At 52.5% G+C, this 22628-nt stretch overlaps 1 protein-coding gene across 1 annotated transcript in view; it reads left to right on the top strand.

The window, feature by feature from the left end:
• POU2F2 (POU class 2 homeobox 2) overlaps positions 1 to 9225 on the top strand; it is an 85364-nt gene extending 76139 nt beyond the window's left edge. The window contains exons 14-15 of the mRNA XM_074980657.1: positions 273 to 444; positions 9065 to 9225. Of these exons, the coding sequence (XP_074836758.1) occupies positions 273 to 444; positions 9065 to 9104 (212 nt within the window). The 3' untranslated portion in view covers positions 9105 to 9225. The remainder of the gene's footprint in view (positions 1 to 272; positions 445 to 9064) is intronic.
• Positions 9226 to 22628: the final 13403 nt, after the last annotated feature.

Raw genomic sequence — 22628 nt, 5'->3', positions numbered from 1 at the left:
CAGTGTGGGAAACTGAGGCACTGTATTTGCATCCGACCAACAGCAATGGGACCTATTCAGTGGAGGAGACTCGAGCAGTGAGGCCCTTATGTTTACATAGGATCTGCACTCACTGCACCTGACCTACAGGAATGAGACAGAAGAAATATGTGAAAGCCTGTGTTTACCTAGGACCTACCTAAACTCAACTGGCAGGATGAGCCCAAGACAGTCTGTTTGCCTAGATGAGCTGCTCGCTCCCCTGATCCCCTGTCCCCCCTTCTCTCTTGCAGTGACTACCTTGTCCTCAGCAGTCGGCCCCTTGACTCCCAGCCGGACAGGGGCAGGCGGGGGACCCTCTGGCCTCAATTCTGCCACGCCACCTCCCTGCAACAGCACCAACCCCAGCCCCCAGAGCAGCAGCCACTCGGCCATCAGCCTCTCGGGCCTGAATCCTAGCACAGGGTGAGCAGTGGGGCGGCCGTGTGGGGCTACGGCAGAGGGAAGGGGTCAACCATGTCCCAGGGTCTTCCGGTGCTGGGGGGGAGGGGGGCAGCACTCTTAGCGAGAGGCTGGGAGCTGAGGCCAGCAGCATAGGTGGTGATGTGGGGCACTGGTGCCCTCTGGCCGTGGGGGCCCAGTGCCACAGTGGGGCGGGGCGGGGGGTGGATGTTGGCGGTTTCCCCAGCCTAACCTGCCGCATCTGGTTTGATTTTCAGAAGCACAGTGCTAGGGGTGAACGCAGGGTTAAACCCAGCGCTAATGGCCACCAACCCACTGGCCACCATCCAAGGTGCGTGGCATGAGCAGCCTGCTGCCATCTGCTCTGCCCACTGGCCGGTGTGGCGCGGCCTGGGCCTGTGTGAGGGGCGTGAGTGGGGGCTCACAGCATGTCTGGAGCCAGGTTTGTCCGAGGCAAATGGGCACAAGTGCGATGGCCCAGACGTGAGTGTGAATCTTGCCTGTGTGAGTGTGTGCGGGCGCCTGCAGGCAGAGTGTGTTTGCTGAGACCAGCGATGTGCAGAGATCTGTGTTTGGAGAGTCGGGAGGGTGTGTGTGTCAACAAGGTGTGGGGAGGTCACTGGGCCCTCCCCCATCTCCGCAGGGAGCTGCAGCTCTCAGCAGCAGGGAGGCCAGGCGGGTTATCAGGGGACGGGGACACAGGCCAGGCCAGACTTGTCAGCACAGGAGCCATCAGTATGAGCCATCCTGGGGGGAGGGGGCCCTGAGCCAGGGCCCTGGACCTCCCCTCGTACACACGGCCCTGCCAAGTCTGACTCACGCCCAGACCCTCCTCCCTCTGGCCTTTGTCCTGCTTCCTAGGCAAACAGGGTTACCTGGTCGCCCCCCTTGGGCCTAGGGTACACAGGGCATCAGCCTTTGGGGACATCAGGGAGGCTGTCGCATGGGCATTCCCACCACCATGCAGGCATTTGTGCAGCGCCCCAGTGGAGTTACTGCCAATGCAACCGAGCCAGGGACGTAAAGTCCCCACATGCCCCCTTTGTCACATCACACCCCTTTGAGTCCCACCGCAGGGAGCAGCATCTGGCACAAGGGTCAGCAACCCTAGAGCGACGTGCAGCCGGGTGCTTGCTCGAAGCCAGATTAACAAGTGACCAGCCAATGCCACCAACCACCCCCTGACTGGTGACACTCCACATCTGAATGTATCTATGCATGCAGCTGCTGTCGGTAGGACTAGTGGTGACTTTATCACTGGCACTTGGACCATATATAGAAGTCAGAGGTCAAATTTCAGCCCTCCACCTTGGAAAGGTTGCTGACCCCTGGGCTATAACATTGTTGCTCCCCTTAACACAACATAAGACCATCTTCATGTGGCAGTCCTGCAGGAGCAGTTCCACAGCCGGAGCTGGTGCTGGTCCCTCTCATGTGGTGCAGCCAGGTCAGGGGTGAGTGATCAGTGTACACAGCGAAACGCCGTCCAAACAGCTACAGCTGCAGCTTCCCCAGAGCCCACCCCATGGCCAGACATCCCTTCTCTATGGCCGCGGAGTTCTGCTTGTGGCCCAGCAGCTTCCTCCTCAGGTACATAGCGGGGTGTCTCTCCCACTTGTCATTCACCTGCGTTAGCACAGTGCCCAGCCCCGTGTCTGACACATCATTGAACACCATGAAGGGCTTGTCAAAGTCTGGGTTTGCCGGCACTGGGACCCTGCCCAGGGCCTCCTTCAATGCTCAGAGAGCCTCCTGGCATTGCTTGGTCCAGACCACCTTGTCTGGCTTCCCCTTCTCACACAGCAATAGAGCTAATTGTGGCCCAAACCTCCAGCAGTTACCTGCACCACTGGAGAGGCCCAAGGGCTGGAAGAAGGCTGGATCACCCCTAGGGCCAGCATGTCTTGGCCCTCTCATTCCACGTCCTGGGATGTTCTCCCCAGGGCTCTGAATGGGGCACTCTTTATGGGGAGTGGGTGCCTGTCTCTATTTGGTGGTCAGTTTCTGTATCCAGTGACTGGGAGATAGCTATGTAACACCAATATTTAAAAAGGGCTCTAGAGATGATCCTGGCAATTATGGACCAGTAAGTCTAACATCAGTACTGGGCGAATCAGTTGAAACCATAGTCAAGAATAAAATTATCAGACACGTAGAAGAACATAGTTTGTTGGGCAAAAGCCAGCATGGTTTCTGTAAGGGGAATCATGTCTTACTCTTCTATAAGGCTGTGGCCAAACTTGGCCAAAATTTTGAAATGGACGTGCTAATGGCCAAATCGGAGACTACTAATGAGGCGCTGAAATGACTATTGCTGAGGGAGGTGGTAGACTCTCCATCCCTGGAGGTTTATATGTCGCAGATTGACATAGTCCTGGCTGGGGGATGACTTAGTTGGGGTTGATCCTGCTTCAGGCAGGGGGCTGGACTTGACCTCCTGAGGTCCCTTCCAGCCCTAGGATTCTATGAAGTTGAAGGCTGCTATCAAATCATCCCTCAGTCTTCTCTTCTGCAAACTAAACAAGCCCAAATCTCTCAGCCTCTCCTCACAGGTCATTTGCTCCAGCTCCTCAATCATTTTAATTGCCCTCCACTGAACCTGCTCTACTATGTCCACATCCTTTCTATACTGGGAAGCCAGAACTAGACGCAATGTGTCCACACCAGTGCTGAGTAGAGGGGAATAATAACTTCTCTAGATCTGCCTGAAATGCTTCTCCTAATGCACCCCAATAAGCCATTAGCCTTCTTGTCTACCAGGGCACACTGTTGACTCATATCCAGCCTCTCATCCACTGCAATCCCCAGGTCCTTTTCTGCTGCACTGCTACTTAGCCAGTCGTTCCCCAGCCTGAAACAGGGGTTGGGATTCTTCCGTCCCAAGTGCAGAACTCTACACTTCTACTTGTTGAACCTCATCGGATGTCTTTTGGCCCAAACCTTCAATTTCTCTAGGTCCCTCTGGACCCCATCCCTACCCTCCAGTGTATCTACCTGACCCCCTAGCTTAGTGTCATCTGCAGACTTGCTGAGGGTGCAATCCATCCCCTCATCCAGGTCATTAATAAAGATGTTGAACTACACCAGCCCTGGAACTGATCCTTGGGGCACTCCATGTGAAAACCGACAGCCAGCCAGACACTGAGGCATTGATCACTACCCGTTGGGCCCAGCCATCCAACCAGCTTTCTATCCACCTCACAGTCCGTGTATCCAACCCAGACTTCCTTAACTTATGGGCAAGAATGTTGTGGGAGATGGTATCAAAAGCTTTGCTGAAGTCGAGAGAAATCACATCTACTGACTTCCCCATGTCCACAGAGCCAGTTACCTCCTCATAGAAGTTAATCAGATTGGTCAGGCACAACTTGCCCTTGGTGAATCCAGGGTGACATCTCTTGATCACTTTCACCCCTTCCCAGTGCTCCAGAATGGATTCCTTGAGGATCCCCTCCATGATTTTTCTGGGGACTGAGGTCAGGTTGACTGGTCTATAGTTCCCTGGATTGTTCTTCTTTTCTTTTTTAAAGATGGGCTCTACATTTGCCTTTCTCCAGTCAACTGGGATCTCTCCCAATCTCCACAAGTTTTCAGATAATGGCCAAAGGCTCTGCAATGATGTCTGCAAATTCCCTCAGTCCCCTTGGGTGCATGGAATCTGGACCCATGGATTAACGTGCATCTAGCTGTTCTTTCCCAGTGAGGGCTGCACACCTCCTTCTCATATAGAATCATAGAACCATAGAGCTGGAAGAGACCTAAAGAAGCCATCAAGTCCAGCCCCCTGCTCTAAGCAGGACCAAACCCATCAGATCAGCCCAGCCAGGGCTTTGTTGAGCTGAGATTTTAACAAATTTTAACAAATAGGGAGGAAATTATTGAGAATTTGAAAGTGGAAGGATGCTTGGGTGAAAGTGATCATGAAATCATAGAGTTCACAATTCTAAGGAAGGGTAGAAGGGAAAACAGTACAATAGAGATAATGGATTTCAGGAAGGCAGATTTTGGTAAACTCAGACAGCTGGTAGGTAAGGTCCCATGGGAAGCTAAACTGAGGGGAAAAATGGCTGAGGAGAGTTGGCAGTTTTTCAAAGGGACATTATTAAGGGCCCAAAAGCAAGCTATCCCGCTGCGTAGGAAAGGTAGAAAACATGGCAAAAGACTGCCTTGGCTTAACCAGGAGATCTTGCATGATCTGAAAATAAAAAAGGAATCGCATAAGAAATGGAAACTAGGACAAATTACAAAGGACGAATATAGGCAAACAACACGAGCATGCAGGAGCAAGGTTAGAAAGGCTAAGGCACAAAATGAGCTCAAACTAGCTACAAGCATAAAGGGAAACAAAAAGGCTTTTTACAAATATATTGGTAACAAGAGGAAGACCAAGGAGAGGGTAGGACCATTGGTCCATGAGGAGGGAGAAACAGTAACAGGGAATTTGGAAATGGCAGAGGTATTTAATGATTTCTTTGTTTCGGTCTTCACTGAGAAATCTGAAGGAATGCCTGACATAGAGACTGCTAGTGGAAAAGGGGTAGGTTTAGAAGTTGAAATAAGAAAAGAACAAATTAAAATTTACTTAGAAAAATTAGATGTCTGCAAATCACCAGGGCCTGATGAAATGCATCCTAGAATCCTCAAGGAGCTGATAGAAGAGGTATCTGAGCCTGTAGCAATCATTTTTGGAAAATCATGGGAGACGGGAGAGATTCCAGAAGACTGGAAAAGGGCAAATATAGTACCCATTTATAAAAAGGGGAACAAGAATAACCTGGGAAACTACAGGCCAGTCAGCTTAACTTCTGTGCCAGGAAAGATAATGGAGCAGGTAATTAAAGAAATCATCTGCAAGCATTTGGAAGGTGGTAAGGTGATAGGGAACAGCCAGCATGGTTTTGTTAAAAACAGATCGTGTCAAACCAATCTAATAGCTTTCTTTGATAGAATAACGAGTCTTGTGGATAAGGGAGAAGCGGTGGATGTGATATACCTAGAGTTCAGTAAAGCATTTGACATGGTCTCACATAATATACTTATCAATAAACTAGGCAAATACAACTTAGATGGGGCTACTATAAGGTGGGTGAACAACTGGCTGGATAACAGTACCCAGAGAGTAGTTATTTATGGTTTTCAATCCTGCTGAAAAAGTATAACTAGTGGGGTTCCGCAGGGGTCTGTTTTAGGACCGGTTCTGTTCAATATCTTCATTAACGATTTAGATATTGACATAGAAAGTACACTTATTAAGTTTGCAGATGATACCAAGCTGGGAGGGATTGCAACTGCTTTGGAGGATAGGATCATAATTCAAAAGGATCTGGATAAACTGGAGAAATGGGCTGAGGTAAACAGGATGAAGTTTAATAAGGACAAATGCAAAGTGCTCCACTTAGGAAGGAACAATCAGTGTCACACATACAGAATGGGAAAGGACTGCCTAGGAATGAGTACAGCAGAAAGGGATGTAGGGGTTATACTGGACCACAAGCTAAATATGAGTCAACAGTGTGATGCTGTTGCAAAAAAAGCAAACATGATTCTAGGATGCATTAACAGGTGTGTTGTGAACAAGACACAAGAAATCATTCTCCCTCTCTACTCTGCGCTGGTTTGGCCTCAGCTGGAGTATTGTGTCGAGTTCTGGGCACCGCAGTTCAGGAAGGATGTGGAGAAATTGGAGAGGGTCCAGAGGAGAGCAACGAGAATGATCAGAGGTCTAGAGAACATGACCTGTGAAGAAAGGGTGAAAGAATTGGGCTTGTTTAGTTTGGAAAAGAGAAGATTGAGGGGGGACATGATAGCAGTTTTCAGGTATCTAAAAGGGTGTCATAAGGCAGAGGGAGGGAACTTGTTCTTCCTTGCCTCTGAGGATAGAACAAGAGGCAATGGACTTAAATTGCAGCAGGGGAGGTTCAGGTTGGACATTAGGAAAAAGTTCCTAACTGTCAGGGTGATCAAACACTGGAACGAATTGCCAAGGGAGGTGGTGGAATCTCCATCACTGGAGCTATTTAAGAAGAGGTTAGAGAGGTGGCTTTCAGGGATGGACTAGAAAGTGCTTGGTCCTGCCATGAGGGCAGGGGCCTGGACTTGATGGCCTCTCGAGGTCCCTTCCAGTCCTACTCTTCTATGATTCTATGAGACTTAAACACCTACAGGGATGGAGACTCCACTACTTCCCGGGGTAGAACATTCCAATGCTTCACCACCCTCCTAGTGAAAAAGTTTTCCTAGTGTTCAACCTGGACCTTCCCAACTGCAACTTGAGGCCATTTTTCCGTGTTCTGCCATCTGTGACCACTGCAGCCTCCCTTCAGTAAGTTGAAGGCTGTTATCAAGTCCTCCCCTCAGTCTTCTCTTCTGCAGACTAAACAGTCCCAATTCCCTCACCCTTTCTTCATGTCATACGCTCCAGCCCCCTAATTATTTTGGTCGCCCTCCGGTGGACCCTGTCCAGTGTATCCACATCCTTCCTATAATTGGGGGCCCAGAACTGGACACACTACTCCAGATACGGCCTCACCAAAGCCGAATAAATAGCAATATGACATTGCCTAGTGCCGTAGGCTGGGACCTGATCTTGTCCATGAAGACAAAGACAAAAAAAGCAACGAGTAGTTCATCTCTTCCTGCATCATCTGTCACTAGGTTACCTCCCACATCCAGCAATGGCCCCACACCCTCTCTGATAACCCTCCTGTTGTTAACATGCCTGTAGAAACCTGTCTTATTGCCATTCACATGTCTTGCCAGCTGGAGTTCCAATTGTGCTTTCGCTTTCCTGATTGTCCCCTGGCATTCTCCAGCCCTGTACTTATACTCCTCCTTAAGCAACTGTCCTCATTTCCACTTCTCATACACACCCTTTTGGAGTTTGAGCTTGCCCAGGATTTTCCTCGTAAGCCAAGCTGGTTGCCTACCATATTTGCCTGTCTTACTGCACTGGGATGGTTTGTTCCTGTGCCTTTAATAAGACTTCTTCAAAATGCCGGCAGTTCTCTTGAACTCCTTTCCCTTTCATATCTATCAGTTCTCTCAGGAGTCAAGTCTGCTCTTCTGAACTCAAGGGCCTGTATGTTACTGCTCACTCTTCTTCCTTGTGTCAGGTGCCTGAAATCTACCATCTTGTGGTCGCTGCAGCCCAGGTTGCCACCTGCTTCTATTTCTCCTACTAATTCTTCCCTGTTTGTGAGCAGCAGGTCAAATTGCGCACGGCCCCTGGTCAATTCTTTCAGCACTTGTACCAGGAAGTTATCTCCAACTTCAAAAACTTCTTGGATTGTCTGTGTGCTGCTGTATTGGTCACCCAACAAATGTCTGGGTGGTTAATGTCTTCCTTGAGAACCAGAGAAGAGTTTGTAGATCTGGTCCAACACCAACAGCTCAACCACGGCCTCCTTCTCCTTCGTTCTCTGGTGCGCCAGTCGCTTCCTGCCGGCTGCTCCAGCCATGGGGTGCAGTGCATCCCACCCCTGCCACCAGTATCCCCGAGGTGGGAGGGTCACCAGGCCCTGCACCCCTTGGCAGGGAGCTGTGCTTTCACCAGCAGGGAGGCCAGACGGGTTGTCAGACGACGGGGACATGGCCTAGACCAGACTTGTCATCACAAGAGCCATCTCTGCACTCCATCTTGGGGAAGGGGGACCCTGAGCCAGGTCCTAGCTCTCCCGCTGCAGCCCCGAGTCAGCGGAGACTGACCCACGGCCAGCTGCTGGTCCCAGTCCTCCAACCAGCCCCTCCTGCTTCCCAGGCAAAACATGTCACCTCGTCACATACCCTTCCAGGCTCAGGTTACCAAGGGCTGGGGCAGCCTCCCTCAGTGGGAGTCACACCCGAAATTCTGATCACCACCTATGGATTGGTGCAGAGCCCAGGAAACTGAAGCACCCCTCCGGGGTGAGGACAGGACAGTAGAATGGTGAATGATGCCCCCAGTTGTTCCCCGAGTGCATGGGCAGTGAGTGTGTGATGTGGCGTGTGTCCGAGGGTTGGGGATGCTGAGATCTGTGTGCGTGTGGGGATCAGGCAGCAGTGTGCAAGGAGAGTGGATGTGCAGAGATCCGCTTGTGGGTGCAGATCAGGAGGAAGTAGGGCTGTGAGGCCTGGTGCATGTGTCATCCTGCCAGGTGAGTGTGCAAGGAGTGTGCAAGGCCGGCCGGTGACACCCCAGACACCCCCACCTACTCATTCAGTCTGGGCCCCCCTCATCCCATCCATGGCCTGTAGCTGACACCATAGTGCCCAGTAACCATCCATCCCATCCGCTCACTAACCGGCCCTCATGCACCGTGTCTGTTCTGTGTCCTACACGTCACCTCACAGGGGGGTGCCTGCTTGGGGGGCAGGGATGAGGCAGGTGCCTGTCCGCTGTGGCACTGATGGCACTGATCTGGTCCCAGGGCAGGGACTGGCTGGCTTGGGGGGCAGGGGCCTGTCCCCTCCAGGAGGTGCCGACCAAAGGGCAGGGAATCTGACTGCTGGAGGGCGGGGGGGACCAGGATGCAGAGCCTGTCCCCACCAGGGGCACCAGCCCCCATCTGGCCTCCAGGCGGGGGGCTGCTGGACTCGGGGCAGGGAATGGACGCCGTCTGCAGCTAAGCCGCCTGTCTCTCCGCAGCGCTGGCCAGTGGTGGAACCCTGCCCATTACCAGCCTTGATGCCAGCGGTAACTTGGTCCTGGGTACTACAGCCGGCACCACGGGGAGCCAGAGCATTGTTACCTCACCGCTCTTCCTCAACCACGCCGGGCTGCCGCTGCTGAGCGCCACCCCGGGGAGCATGGGGCTGGTCTCGGCTGCCGTGGCCGCCTCCCTGTCCAGCAAATCCCCCAGCCTCAGCGCCGCCTCCTCTTCCTCCTCGTCCTCCTCCTGCTCCTCTTGCAGCTCCTCCAGTGAGGCGGCCGGGCCTTCCCCAGGCCAGGCCGGGCTGGCAGCTTGCGAGCCGGATGCCAAGACGGAGTGAGGGGCGGCGGGGAGCTGCCCACCACTGCTGCAGGGGGAGGGAAGGCAGCAAGAGACGAGTGAAAGCAAAACAAAACTGTCAGCATCAGCCAAACGAAGAAATCAACCAAAAATAACCCAAAGCACCAAACCAAGGGCCGAGAGATGGAGAAAGCAACCCTGAGCCCCCGGCGCTGGCGCCCCCAGACGTGCTTTGCAGTTCTGATGCCCCCCGCCACATGCCCAAGAAGCAGTCCCCACCACAGCGGTCCTGGCTCCAGGGGGCCCCACGCTGGGCAGCACCCGGAGCAGCAGAGCCGGACTCTCCAGCTCGGAGGGGCCTGGAGAAAACCTTGTGGCTTGTGACCCTGAAGGCGCTGAAAGCAGAGTGCAGCGAACCCCCCGGTGGGTTGTGAGTGTTTTTGTTTAATTTGAAATCTCGAGATTTTCAAGCGCAATCTCGCGTGTTTTGGATGTTCATTGGAAGCGGGGGCCGGCCAGAGGGTGACAAGACTCGCTCTGCAGCCAGTGGAATTCCTTTGGTCTGATTTTTCGCTGAGTGTTTCTTGGACATTTTTTTGGGGTAAACATGAAAAAAAATACGCAGTTGTTTTTTAATTGCACAGGAAGAAGAAATAGGGGAAAGAAGTTAAACAATCTCGCACCAAAAACTCCCAACCCATCACCAGTCCTAGCTTCGCCCAAAGGCTTTTTACAGACTTTTCTAACCTCTCTGTCTGGTCAAATATCTTTTGAACCCTTTTATTTATTGTGACTTGATTTTTCTTTGCCAGCCAGGAGGGGGCTCGTGGGGCGGGCAGGAGCCTGCTCGCAGCACAGTCACTCTTTCCAACATGCTTTTGCTTTTGCTTTGATAAATGTCTATTTTTTCAACTTGCTTTTATTTTTGTAAAGAACTAACTGGGTGCAGAGGTGGCTTCTCTGCTGCACTCGGTAAGAATTGTCCCAAGGAGGTTTCAGCTCTGCCCGCTGGATTTCCTAGGCCAGGCCTGCCTGGGGACTGCTCCAATTTAACCCATCTTACCGCAGCACCAGCAGCCTCTCCGGAAGAAGCCAGGGAGATGATGTGATAGGTGTGGCTGAGCACGTCCACAGGAAGGAAATCTTGACCCTAGTGGAGAAAGGCAAAGCAAGAGCTGCATTAAAGCTGGTCAAATTTGGGCTGGAAATAAGGCCCAATGGTTAGTGGCACAAGGAATTACCTTTGGGGAGTGCCCCACCGGCAGCGACCCAGCTGAATTGCCACTTTCCTGAGATCGGCTGGAGCTGCTGGCGCCTCTGCCCATGTGGAGCTCAGCACAGCTTCAAGCTGCTCCGAATTGAGTGAAACCCAGACACGCCTGGTTTAGCCTGGGACCAAGGAGGCCTTCGGGGCTCTGTGGCCGCCTGGTTAAATCGCATTAAACTCCCCCTTAAACTGCTGAAACTGCTGCATGGTCTTGGGGCAGATGCGGGGCTCCCAGCCTCGCAAAGACCCTGCCGTGCTTTGCCAGTAGGGCCACACTGAGCGCTGCACTTTGCAGGACGGGGTGGAGCCGCTCTCCGCCCGGGACAGGCCGCAATGAAGCCGAGATTGGTTTTTAAAGGGAAGGAACTTTGCTTTCTTCATTTCAGTTTTTCTACCAGACCTTTTCCATTCCGGTTCTCAGTTCTCAGTTCAGCGTGGGAACCTCTGGGGTTATTTTTCTGAACTAGGGGAAGGACATATAACGGTTTATTCTTATTTTTATATCTACATTCTGAAAAAAAATCATATTCCAGTGCCTGACAAAATGACAAAGGAAGGAAAAACGGGATTTCAGCTTTCTTTACATTTTCCAAAAGAAACCAAAAAAAGAAAACAAACAAAAAAAAACAAAACCAAAACCAAAACCAAAACCAAACAAAGAACTCTAGATCTGTGTACAGGAAAACATTGGCATGAAGACTTCTGCTCTCACGGCAAAGACTCGGGATGTGATGGAAAGTTTTGAACCAAAAAAATTCGGAACTAAGTGATATAAGAAAACGCAAATACAAACCTTTAGTTGAAGAAGAAAGGGTTGTAAAACCTGGAACTCAAGGGGCGTGTTGACTTTTTTGACTAGCCTGATGGCCTAACGCTCTTTCTCTGTCTTGAAAAAAATACCTCATGGACTTTGCGTTGAGAAGCCCTGGTTTATGTCACAAAGGACAAAACCAAACCAACCAGTTTCAAATAAACCAAATGGCCAGAATGTGAAAGGGGCTGAGTTCTGAATGCCCCTCTCTGATGCCGGAAAAAGCTTTACAAATGGCTTCTCAAAACGCTGAGATCTTGTCTGGTTGTGTTTAAACACAAAGACGACTTTTTCTTTGGTTGGATGAACTCTTGTGCGTGATTTTTTCATTTTGTTTTTTCAACGCCTGCAAACCAAAGTCTTGCTCCTTTCAGAGAAGGAAGTTAGCCATGAGAAAACGCCATTCGGCAATTAAAGAACAGAATGGGAAAGTTAAAAAAAAAAAAAAGAAAACTTTGACAACAAACCAACCTTTCTTTAAAGGAAAGAAAAAGAATTTTGACCTCATTTTAGCTCCTGCTTTTAGCTGTGTTCATAGAGTTCAGGTGGGTTTGAGAACACAAAACAAACATACTGTGAAACTTTGCTTTACAAAGAAACTGACCGAAACACCTAGTTTTAAACACAGAAGATACCAAAAAAACCAACAACCAAACAAAAACCCAGACTTGAAACGGCTGTTTTTTCACCCTGCGAGGTGCGTGAGAGGAGCTGGGGTTCTCCTCGGGCTGGGAGAGAGGAGCAGCAGGCGTGATGGCCGGTCTCTCCTGGACGTGCTGCCTGAACAAGTTTCCTAGGTGGAATGTAACTGTTTTAGTGAACTCTCTTCTTCTTTCTTTTGGGAATATTTTTGTTTCGGGGGCGGGAGAAAGAGGGAGCGGGAACTCTTCCTTTTTTTTTATAGAGAGAAATTCTATGTTCTGCTTTATCGCTTCTTACTGTATATATAAAAATGACAAAAATGAAAAAAACCAAAAAATTAACAAAAATAACCCCAAACGCAAAAAGTTTGAGATGACAAAAAGCAAACAAAAAAAAAACAAAAAAACCCCAAAAAACCAAAAAAAAAACCAAAAAAACCAAAAATTGTTTAAAAAAAAAAGGATTTTAGACCAAAAATGCCCCTATCTCCAGGAGGGGAACAGGGAGTGCTGGGCACTCAGCACTGGCTGGGGCAGCCCCTGCACCTAACAGGGAAGAGGTGTGAGAGAGGCCAGGTGGGATCACTGTGGGGGCCATTGGCTTTCTATGGTGTCCATGGCTAACCCAGGCCATGGGGTATCCACTGCACTGGGGCTGCATTTCCTAGGGAGTCCAGTATCTTAGCACCAGGGCTGGACTCTTGGGTTACATCTACACTGCAGCCCTATTTGAAAAGAAGATGTTTTGAAAAGCTCTTTGGAAGAACACAACTGCACACAAGAATGCGTTACCACAGAGCACCACCTATTTGGAAGCAGCATTTCTGGCTCCCCAGCACTGTTTCGAATTCGTGCTGTTGTGCCATGGCTTATTTCAAAGTAGCGCTGGTCCATGTCTTAACAGCGCCAATTTCAAAACAGGCCTTGCTCCTCCTGTAGCGGGGTTACCAATTTCAAACTCACGCACCGCTACGTAGATGTAGCCCTGGGCTCTAACCCCAGCTCTCTGCGAGATGGCTCGGAGGGGCCAGATACCAGAAATGGTGCGTGTGTGCATGTGTGATGGGCAAGTCGTGAGTCCCTAAGAAATGCACCGGTGGGCCCCCACACTCCCTGAGCCAGCACCCCTCACCAGAGAGGGGTTCCGAATAAATACCCAAACAAGCTTTAAACTACAGCTGTGAAACCAAATATTTACGTAACGCCTCCTGGGGAGCGGCAGGGAGGGGGCTGGGCTGGGCTGGGCTGGGCTGGGGATCCCCTCCCCCCCACGGTGCCGTGAAACCCAGCACCAGGTTCTCCAGAGATAGCCTGCCATATACCTCATCTACTTTAAAGAGAAACCAAATAGAAAAGCTTTATTCGGGTGCGTGCTGGGCGGGGGGGGGAGTGGCACCCTCCCCTGTTGTTCGGCGGAGCGACCCTCCATTTCCTTTCCTTCGTGGGTTTTCCTTTTCGTTTCAGGGGCTGGAGGAGCCTTGGGGAGGGAGGAGGTCCCTTCTGGTCTTGGCACCACAAGGGCGCGGCACCATCCCGCATTTGGATGGCCCCTCTCCAAACTCAGCCTCACGTCAGGCTGGGAAGCCCAAGTAGCACCTCAGGGTGACAGTGCTTTGCTGTGCATCCCCCGTGTGGCTTGGGGGAAGCGTCTGCCCTGGGTGCTGAGCCAGGGGGATGCTCCAGAGAGGGCCGTGCCAGCATCTGCCCCTTCCCTGAAGCTGCCCTGTCAGTGAGTGACCAGGAGGGGTGGAGAATCGCGGTAACTTTGCCAAAGGTAGTCCGTTCCTAGTGTTTGAACGCTTTACGTTTGAATCTTCCAGGGTCTGAGCCTGTCTTGTTAATTTATTTGTAACTGTGGGACTTAGAAGTGACTTGAAAAATGAATAATAACAATGTAACAGATGCTCTGAGTGACCTTGTATGTTCTGTTCAGTGGGGGGGCATTTCTCCTGTCATCGTTTAACACAATGTTTTAATTAACAAAACTTTTGCAACCCAAGACGAGTTGAAGGGAATCAGAAGCCTGTCCATAGGTGCCGGGGGAGGAGCGGGAGCTACATTCACAATGGAACCCCCCTCGCCCATAAGACAACTCTTTCCCCTCCATCTCTCTCACTTCCTCTGTGTGAGGAGGAAGAACGGGACAATGGTGGCCTGTCTACAGTTCTCATGCTAAGGCTGGGGCAGTGGAGCCATCAGGGACTCAGTGTCTGTGGGCACAAGATGTCTGCTACACTGAGGGATTCTCGCTTGCTCTGTGATGTTCCACGTGCTGGAGTCTGGCACGATCTCGCCCCCCTGCTGAATGCTCCAAGCGACTCTTGGTGTCCTAACTATTCCCACGTTGTCTGTGTTTTATTGGAGACTCTAGTCTCTCTAGCTGTCTTGGGCCATGTTAGGCATTCTAGGTGACTCATCATATTGCAGACTGTACCTGAGTTCTCTAAGCAGAACTGCAGCGTATATGTCATTCCCGAAGTTCCAAATCTTTCTGGCTGTTTTAGGGCAACACTTGATTTTTATAAGTAGCTCTCCAAGGTTATCTAGCTGTTCTTGGCTATGTGCTTGAAGTTCTAGGTGATGCTTAGTGTTCTAGATTACTATGGAATCTTTAAGCAGTTCAGAGCTCTTTGAGTGTAGTTTTGTGTCTCAGCTTGGACTTTCTAGGTGACTCATCATTCTCAGTTATGCCTCAGTCTCTAAGTACCAGCCGAACATCTGAATCGCATCACATGTTCCCAGAGATGCTGGATGGTACCAGGTGACGCTTGCCATTTCAAGTGGCCTTCAGGTAACACCGAGGCTGCAGGGTTTTCCCAAGCTGCTCCAAGTCCTCCTGGCTGTAGGTAATTGGGAGTTTTCCTGGCTGACCTAGCTTTCCCAGCTCACTGTACGGATTTTTTTAGCTTTCATGCTTGTGGTTGTAATGCACTCTCCTGTTCACCTTGGGTGTGGGGCTGGGCCTTGGAGGGTGTTGGTCTGAAGGAGTTGCATCCAAAGTGGGGTGTTGGAGAAAATAGCTTGCATGTTGGGGGACAGCCACCAGCATTTATTGTGTGGGGGGAAAGCTGGGAGGGGACAGAGAAGGTGCCTTTGGGCAACATGATTGTGAACTAGGGAGGGAGGGTAACAGCAAAGAAAGAGTGGCAGGATGGGACCTCCTCTTTGGCACAGCAACTCAGATTTCTTGGCATGCTAAGGCTCCCTGTTCCACAGTGGCAAGCACGCCCTGTTGGCCGAGTGGAGACCTTCCTTTTCCATACAGGGTAGCACTTCTTTGCATCAGGGCTGGACTTCCTGTTCTCTTAGGACTGGGACTCCCTGGTCTTTGCAGGGCAGGGCTTCCTCTTTGTATCAGGGAGGAGCTACCTGTTTTCTGTGGGGTGGGACTTACTGCTGCCTGAGGGGTAGTACTTCCTGTTCTCTTGGGGCGGGGGACTTCTTTTTCATAGCAGGGGCAGAAGAGATACCAAAGTCTTATACCATAGTAGCCTCCTAGATGTTGGCAGGGGGGACAACCTCCACCCCAATTCTTTACCCTACAGCTGCACTGAGTGGGGGGCTTTTCTACCTGGCAGGAGGATTCCAGCACCACGAGCTTTTTTATGGGGTGGGAAGTTGCTTCCCCTGCATGCCCTCAGTTGATGGCAATTGAAAAGATCCCTGACAAACAGCCCCACCCCCGAGTCCTTGTTTTATAGACAAAAACACCAAGCATGCAGGTGAGGCTGGCCGCAGCGGTGCTCTGAGAGCTGCTTGGTGGGGGTCTCCTGCTGCAAGCTGAGCTTCAGGCAGGCCAACGCGGGTCTTTCTCGAGCCCTTGAGTGAGACACAACCCGTATTTCTGTTCACAGCCTGGTGTAACTCGCACCACGTCCCATATCTCCATTCACAGCCCGGTGTAACTCACACCACATCCCATATCTCCATTCACCACCCGGTATAACTCACACCACATCCCATATTTCTGTTCACAGCCCAGTGTAAGTAGCACCACATCCCATATCTCCATTCACGGCCTGGTGTAACTCGCACCACGTCCCATATCGCCATTCACAACCCGGTGTAACTCACACCACATTCCATATTGCCATTCACCACCCGGTATAACTCACACCACATCCCATATTTCTGTTCACAGCCCAGTGTAAGTAGCACAACATCCCATATCTCCATTCACAGCCTGGTGTAACTCGCACCACGTCCCATATCTCCATTCACAACCCGGTGTAACTTGCACCACATCCCGTATCTCCAGTCACAGCCTGGTGTAACTCACACTGGCTACGTCTACACGTGCAGCCAACATCAAAATAGGCTATTTTGATGAATAACGTCTACACATCCTCCAGGGCCGGCAACGTCGATGTTCAACTTCGACGTTGCTCAGCCCAACATCGAAATAGGCACAGCGAGGGAACGTCTACACGTCAAAGTAGCACACATTGAAATAGGGATGCCAGGCACAGCTGCAGACAGGGTCACAGGGCGGACTCAACAGCCAGCCGCTCCCTTAAAGGGCCCCTCCCAGACACAGTTGCACTAAACAACACAAGATACACAGAGCTGACAACTGGTTGCAGACCCTGTGCCTGCAGCATAGATCCCCAGCTGCCGCAGAAGAAGCCAGAAGCCCTGGGCTAAGGGCTGCTGCCCACGGTGACCATAGAGCCCCGCAGGGGCTGGAGAGAGAGCATCTCTCAACCCCGCAGCTGATGGCCGCCATGGAGGACCCAGCAATTTCGACGTTGCGGGACGCGGATCGTCTACACGGTCCCTACTTCGACGTTGAACGTCGAAGTAGGGCGCTATTCCTGGCTGCGTCTACACGTGCACGCTACTTCGAAGTAGCGGCAGTAACTTCGAAATAGCGCCCGTCACGTCTACACGTGTTGGGCGCTATTTCGAAGTTGAAATCGACGTTAGGCGGCGAGACGTCGAAGTCGCTAACCCCATGAGCGGATGGGAATAGCGCCCTACTTCGACGTTCAACATCGAAGTAGGGACGTGTAGACGATCCGCGTCCCGCAACATCGAAATAGCGGGGTCCTCCATGGCGGCCATCAGCTGGGGGGTTAAGAGATACTCTCTCTCCAGCCCTTGCGGGGCTCTGTGGTCACCGTGGGCAGCAGCCCTTAGCCCAGGGCTTCTGGCTGCTGCTGCGGCAGCTGGGGGTCCGTGCTGCATATACAGGGTCTGCAACTAGTTGTTGGCTCTGTGTATCTTGCACTGTTTAATGAAAGTGTGTCTGGGAGGGGCCCTTTAAGGGAGCGACTTGCTGTTGAGTCCGCCCCGTGACCCTGTCTGCAGCTGTGCCTGGCTCCCTTATTTCGATGTGTGCTACTTTGGCGTGTAGACGTTCCCTCGCTGTGCCTATTTCGATGTTGGGCTGAGCAACGTCGAAGTTGAACATCGACGTTGCCAGCCCTGGAGGACGTGTAGACGTTATTCATCGAAATAGCCTATTTCGATGTTGCAACATCGAAATAAGCTATTTCGAAGTTGGGTGCACGTGTAGACGTAGCCCCTATCTCCTCATGAGGTTAGCGACTTCGACGTCTCGCCGCCTAACGTCGAAGTTAACTTCGAAATAGCGCCCGACGCGTGTAGACGCGACGGGCGCTATTTCGAAGTTGGTGCTGCTACTTCGAAGTAGCGTGCACGTGTAGACGCAGCTACTATGTCCCATATCTCCATTCACAGCCCGGTGTAACTCATACCACATCCCATATTTCCATTCACAGCCCAGTGTAACTCACACCACATCCCATATCTCCATTCACCGCCCGCTGTAACTCTCACCACATCCCGTATTTCCATTCACAGCCCAGTGTCACACGTCACAACCCATGTGTACGTTCACAGCCTGTTGTAGCTCACCCCGTAACCCGTTTTTCCATTCACAGCCCAGTGTAACTCATGCCCCAACCCATGTGTCCATTCACAGCTCAGTGTAACACACTAAATCCCATATTTCCATTCACAGCCTGGTATAACTCACCCCCCCACAATCCATTATTCAATTCACAGCCTGGTGTATCGCACACCACAACGTTTCCATTCACAGCGTGGTATAACTTGCACTAAAACCCGTGTTTCCATTCACAGGCTGGTGTAACTCACACCACAACCCATGTTTCCATTCACAGCCTGGTGTAACTCATGTCACATCCCGTATTTCCAATCACAGCCTGGTGTAATTCTCACTACAATCCGTGTTTCCATTTAGAGCCCTGTGAAACTCACACCAGATCCATTATTTCCATTCACAGCCATGTGTAACTCACCCCACAACCCGAGTTTCCATTCAGATCCTGACGTAACTCTTGCCACATCCCATGTTTTCATTCACAGAACTATGTAACTCACCCCACAACCCGTGTTTCTATTCACAGCCCATTATACTCACCCCACAACCCATATTTCCATTCACAGCCTGGTGTAAGTCACACTACAACCTGTGTTTTCATTCACAGACCGGTGTAACTCACCCCAAATCCTGTATTGCCATTCACAGCCCATTATAACTCACCCTACAACCTGTGTTTCCATTCACATTCCGGTGTAACTCACACTACAACCCATGTTTCAATTCACAGCTCGGGCTAACTCACACCAAGTCCCGTATTTCCATTCACAGCCTGGCGTAACTCTCGCCACATCCCGTGTTTCCATTCACAGCCCGGTGTAACGCACACCAAATCCCATATTTCCATACACAGCCCGGTGTAACTTGCGTCACATCCCGTAATTCCAATCACAGCCCCGTGTAATTCACACCACAGCCCATGTTTCCCTTCAGACCTGTTGTAACACACCAGAACCTGTGTTTCCATTCACAACCTGGAGTAACTCACACCACAACCCGTACTTCCATTCACAGCCTGGTATAACTCACCCAACAACCCGTGTTTCCATTCAGATCCTGGTGTAACACACGCCACATCCCATGTTTTCATTCACAGGCTGGTGTAACTCACCCCACAACCCGTGTTTCCATTCACAGCCCAGTGTACTCATCCAAAAACCCATATTTCCATTCACAGCCTGGTGTAACTGGCACCATATCCCGTGTTGTCATTCAGAGCCCGGTGTCACTCAACCCACAACCCGTGTTTTCATTCACAACCCGGTGTCACACCCCACAACCCGTGTTTTCATTCACAGCCTGGTGTAACTCACCCCACAACACGTATTTCCATTCACAGCCCAGTGTATCTCACTCCACAACCCATGTTTCCATTCACTTTCTGGTGAAACTCGCACTACAACCCATGTTTCCATTCTCAGCCCAGTGTAACTCACACCACAACCCATGTTTCCCATCACAGCCCGGTATAACTCACACTAAAACCCGTGTTTCCATTCACAGGCTGGCGTAACTCACACCACAACCCGTGTTTCCATTCACAGCCCGGTGTAACTCACACCAAAACCCGTATTTCCATTCACGGCCCGGTATAACTCGCGTCACATCCCATAGTTGCAATCACAGCTCGGTGTAACTCAAACCACATCCCATATTTCCATTATCAGCAAAGTATAATTCACACCACAGCCAGTGTTTCCATTGACAGGTTTGTGTAACTCACACTACAACCTGTGTTTCCATTCATAGCCCGGTGTACCTTGCACCACAACCCATGTTTCCATTTAGAGCCCACTGAAACTCACACCAAATCCCATATTTCCAATCACAGCCCGGTGTAACTCACACCAAGTCCCGTGTTTTCATTCACAGTCCGGTGTAACTCAAATCACAACCCATGTTTCCATTCACAATCCGGTGTAACTAACACCACAACCTGTATTTCCATTCACAGACTGGTGTAACTCACCCCATAACCCATGTTTCCATTCAGATCCCAGTGTAACTCTCACCCATCCGATGTTTCATTCACAGACCAGTGTAACTCACCCCACAACCCATGTTTCCATTCACAGCCCCATGTAAGTCACACCACAACCCGTTTTCTTTTTTTATTCACAGCCCGTTGTAACTCACCCCACGACCCGTATTTCCATTCACAGCCTGGTGTAAGTCACACCACAACCTGTGTTTCCATTCACAGCCCTGCGTAACTCATGCCACAACTCATATTTCCATTCATAGCCCAGTGTAACTCGCCCCACAACCCATTTCCATTCACAGTCCAGTGTAACTCACCCCACAATGCATGTTTCTATTCACAGCCCGGTTGTAAGTCACACCACAACCTTTATTTCCATTCACAGCCCATTGTACTCACCCCCACAACCTGTGTTTCTATTCACAGCTGGGTGTAACACACCCCACAACCCATGTTTCCATTCTCAGCCAGGTGTAACTCTCCCATCGATTGATCGATCACCCTGGCCGAGCTCGGGAGACACCAAGCTGCATGGGGGTACCCATGACAATGGAAGGATGGACAGAGATAGGACTGTGAAATGAATTGAGTGCAGCAGGTTAGTTTTGGAAGTTAGGACGTCACACAAGGGGCATCCTGGAACTCATCTAATTCCCTTTAAAACTGCACACACATTGGAGCACGTGGCCCCTCAGATCAGTGTTCATCTCTGCGTAGCTTGACCCAGAAGGCTGGAGGCAAAGAGGAGTGAAGCCCACGTTGGGGCACCCGCTCTGGGCATGCCTGTTTGAACCCCGGCTCGTGGACTGGGCTGGTCTGTGAGGTGCCCTAAGACTGCCAGCGACTGCTGCCCTCTCTTACCCCGGGGGAGGTCAAACCCCCACAGCCCACAGAGAAAACGATTCTCTGGGACAGCTGGTGTGGTGCTGAGCTCAGCTGGGCCTGTTCCGGGCAGAGCCAGGAGGAGCTGAGCTCCGCTAACTCCTGTGCCAGGCTGAGTCCGTGCCCCCGTGCCAGGTGTGGCAAGCGGAAGGGAAGGGGGGGCTGGGGGCTCTGCAGGGCCAGCCAGGCGGCCGCCCCGACTTCCAGGCAGTGGCACTTGAAGGCAGGTTCGTGCACTCCCAGGGCGGGATGCTGCAAGTGTGGCTGAATCCCTGGGCCGCGCTGGGGGCAGCTCTGGGGTGGGGCAGACGGGCTCTTGGTGGCTTTGCAATGGCCCCAGCAGGGTTCGGGTCCTCTGAGTCAGGGGGGACACACCAGGGATGGGGCCAAAACCAGGTGGCTTAGGATTCAACCCCACCACTGGGCAGGCCGGGGACTCGGCAAGAGTTCGGCCCCGAGTCCTCGCAGGGCTGGACACTGGGTGGGCGGGGGAAGGGCAGCCGCTCGGCCGTCCCCGATGCAAATCGTTGGCACAACACGGACGGTGGAATTCGCACAGCCCCCTTCGTGGAACTAGGCACCGTCCAGACGAGCCCCACGCTCGAAAGCAGCAGCTAGGCTGAGCTAGCCACTGGCCCTCCCTGCGGCCACTGGGGCCCATCCCCCCGTTCACTGCGCAGTGGCACCAGCCCCTCCCTGCGGCCACTGGGGCCCATCCCCCCATTCACTGCGCAGTGGCACCAGCCCCTCCCTGCGGCCACTGGGGCCCATCCCCCCATTCACTGCGCAGTGGCACCAGCCCCTCCCTGTGGCCACTAGGGCCCATCCCCCCATTCACTGCGCAGTGGCACCAGCCCCTCCCTGCGGCCACTGGGGCCCATCCCCCCATTCACTGCGCAGTGGCACCAGCCCCTCCCTGCGGCCACTGGGGCCCAGCCCCCCATTCACTGCGCAGTGGCACCAGCCCCTCCCTGTGGCCACTGGGGCCCATCCCCCCCCATTCACTGCACAGTGGCACCAGCCCCTCCCTGTGGCCACTGGGGCCCATCCCCCCATTCACTGCGCAGTGGCACCAGCCCCTCCCTGCGGCCACTGGGGCCCATCCCCCCATTCACTGCGCAGTGGCACCAGCCCCTCCCTGCGGCCACTGGGGCCCAGCCCCCCATTCACTGCGCAGTGGCACCAGCCCCTCCCTGTGGCCACTGGGGCCCATCCCCCCCCATTCACTGCACAGTGGCACCAGCCCCTCCCTGCGGCCACTGGGGCCCATCCCCCCATTCACTGCGCAGTGGCACCAGCCCCTCCCTGCGGCCACTGGGGCCCATCCCCTCCATTCACTGCGCAGTGGCACCAGCCCCTCCCTGTGGCCACTGGGGCCCATCCCCCCCCATTCACTGCACAGTGGCACCAGCCCCTCCCTGTGGCCACTGGGGCCCATCCCCCCCATTCACTGCACAGTGGCACCAGCCCCTCCCTGCGGCCACTGGGGCCCATCCCCCCCCATTCACTGCTCAGTGGCACCAGCCCCTCCCTGCGGCCACTGGGGCCCATCCCTCCCCCTTCACTGCACAGTGGCACCAGCCCCTCCCTCTGGACATTGCCTTATGGGCCAGTGAGGCTGAGCCTGGGGGGCTGTATAACACTGGGGTGCTGGCCATCACTCACACAGTGTGGGAAAGGGCAAGTCGGGGGCGGGGCTCCCTCGGCCTCACCTTTCTCTGCCCCCTTCCTCATGCTGTGTGGGACTCAGGCCTCCTCGCCCTCTTCCCTTGTGTGCTCCCACAACTATCCGCCCTGCCCCCCAACGCC

This window comes from Carettochelys insculpta, chromosome 30, assembly GCF_033958435.1.
Source record: "Carettochelys insculpta isolate YL-2023 chromosome 30, ASM3395843v1, whole genome shotgun sequence".
Lineage (NCBI taxonomy): Eukaryota > Metazoa > Chordata > Testudines > Carettochelyidae > Carettochelys > Carettochelys insculpta.
Note: the sequence above shows the minus strand (reverse complement) of the source record. Positions and strands in the feature narration are given on the sequence as shown.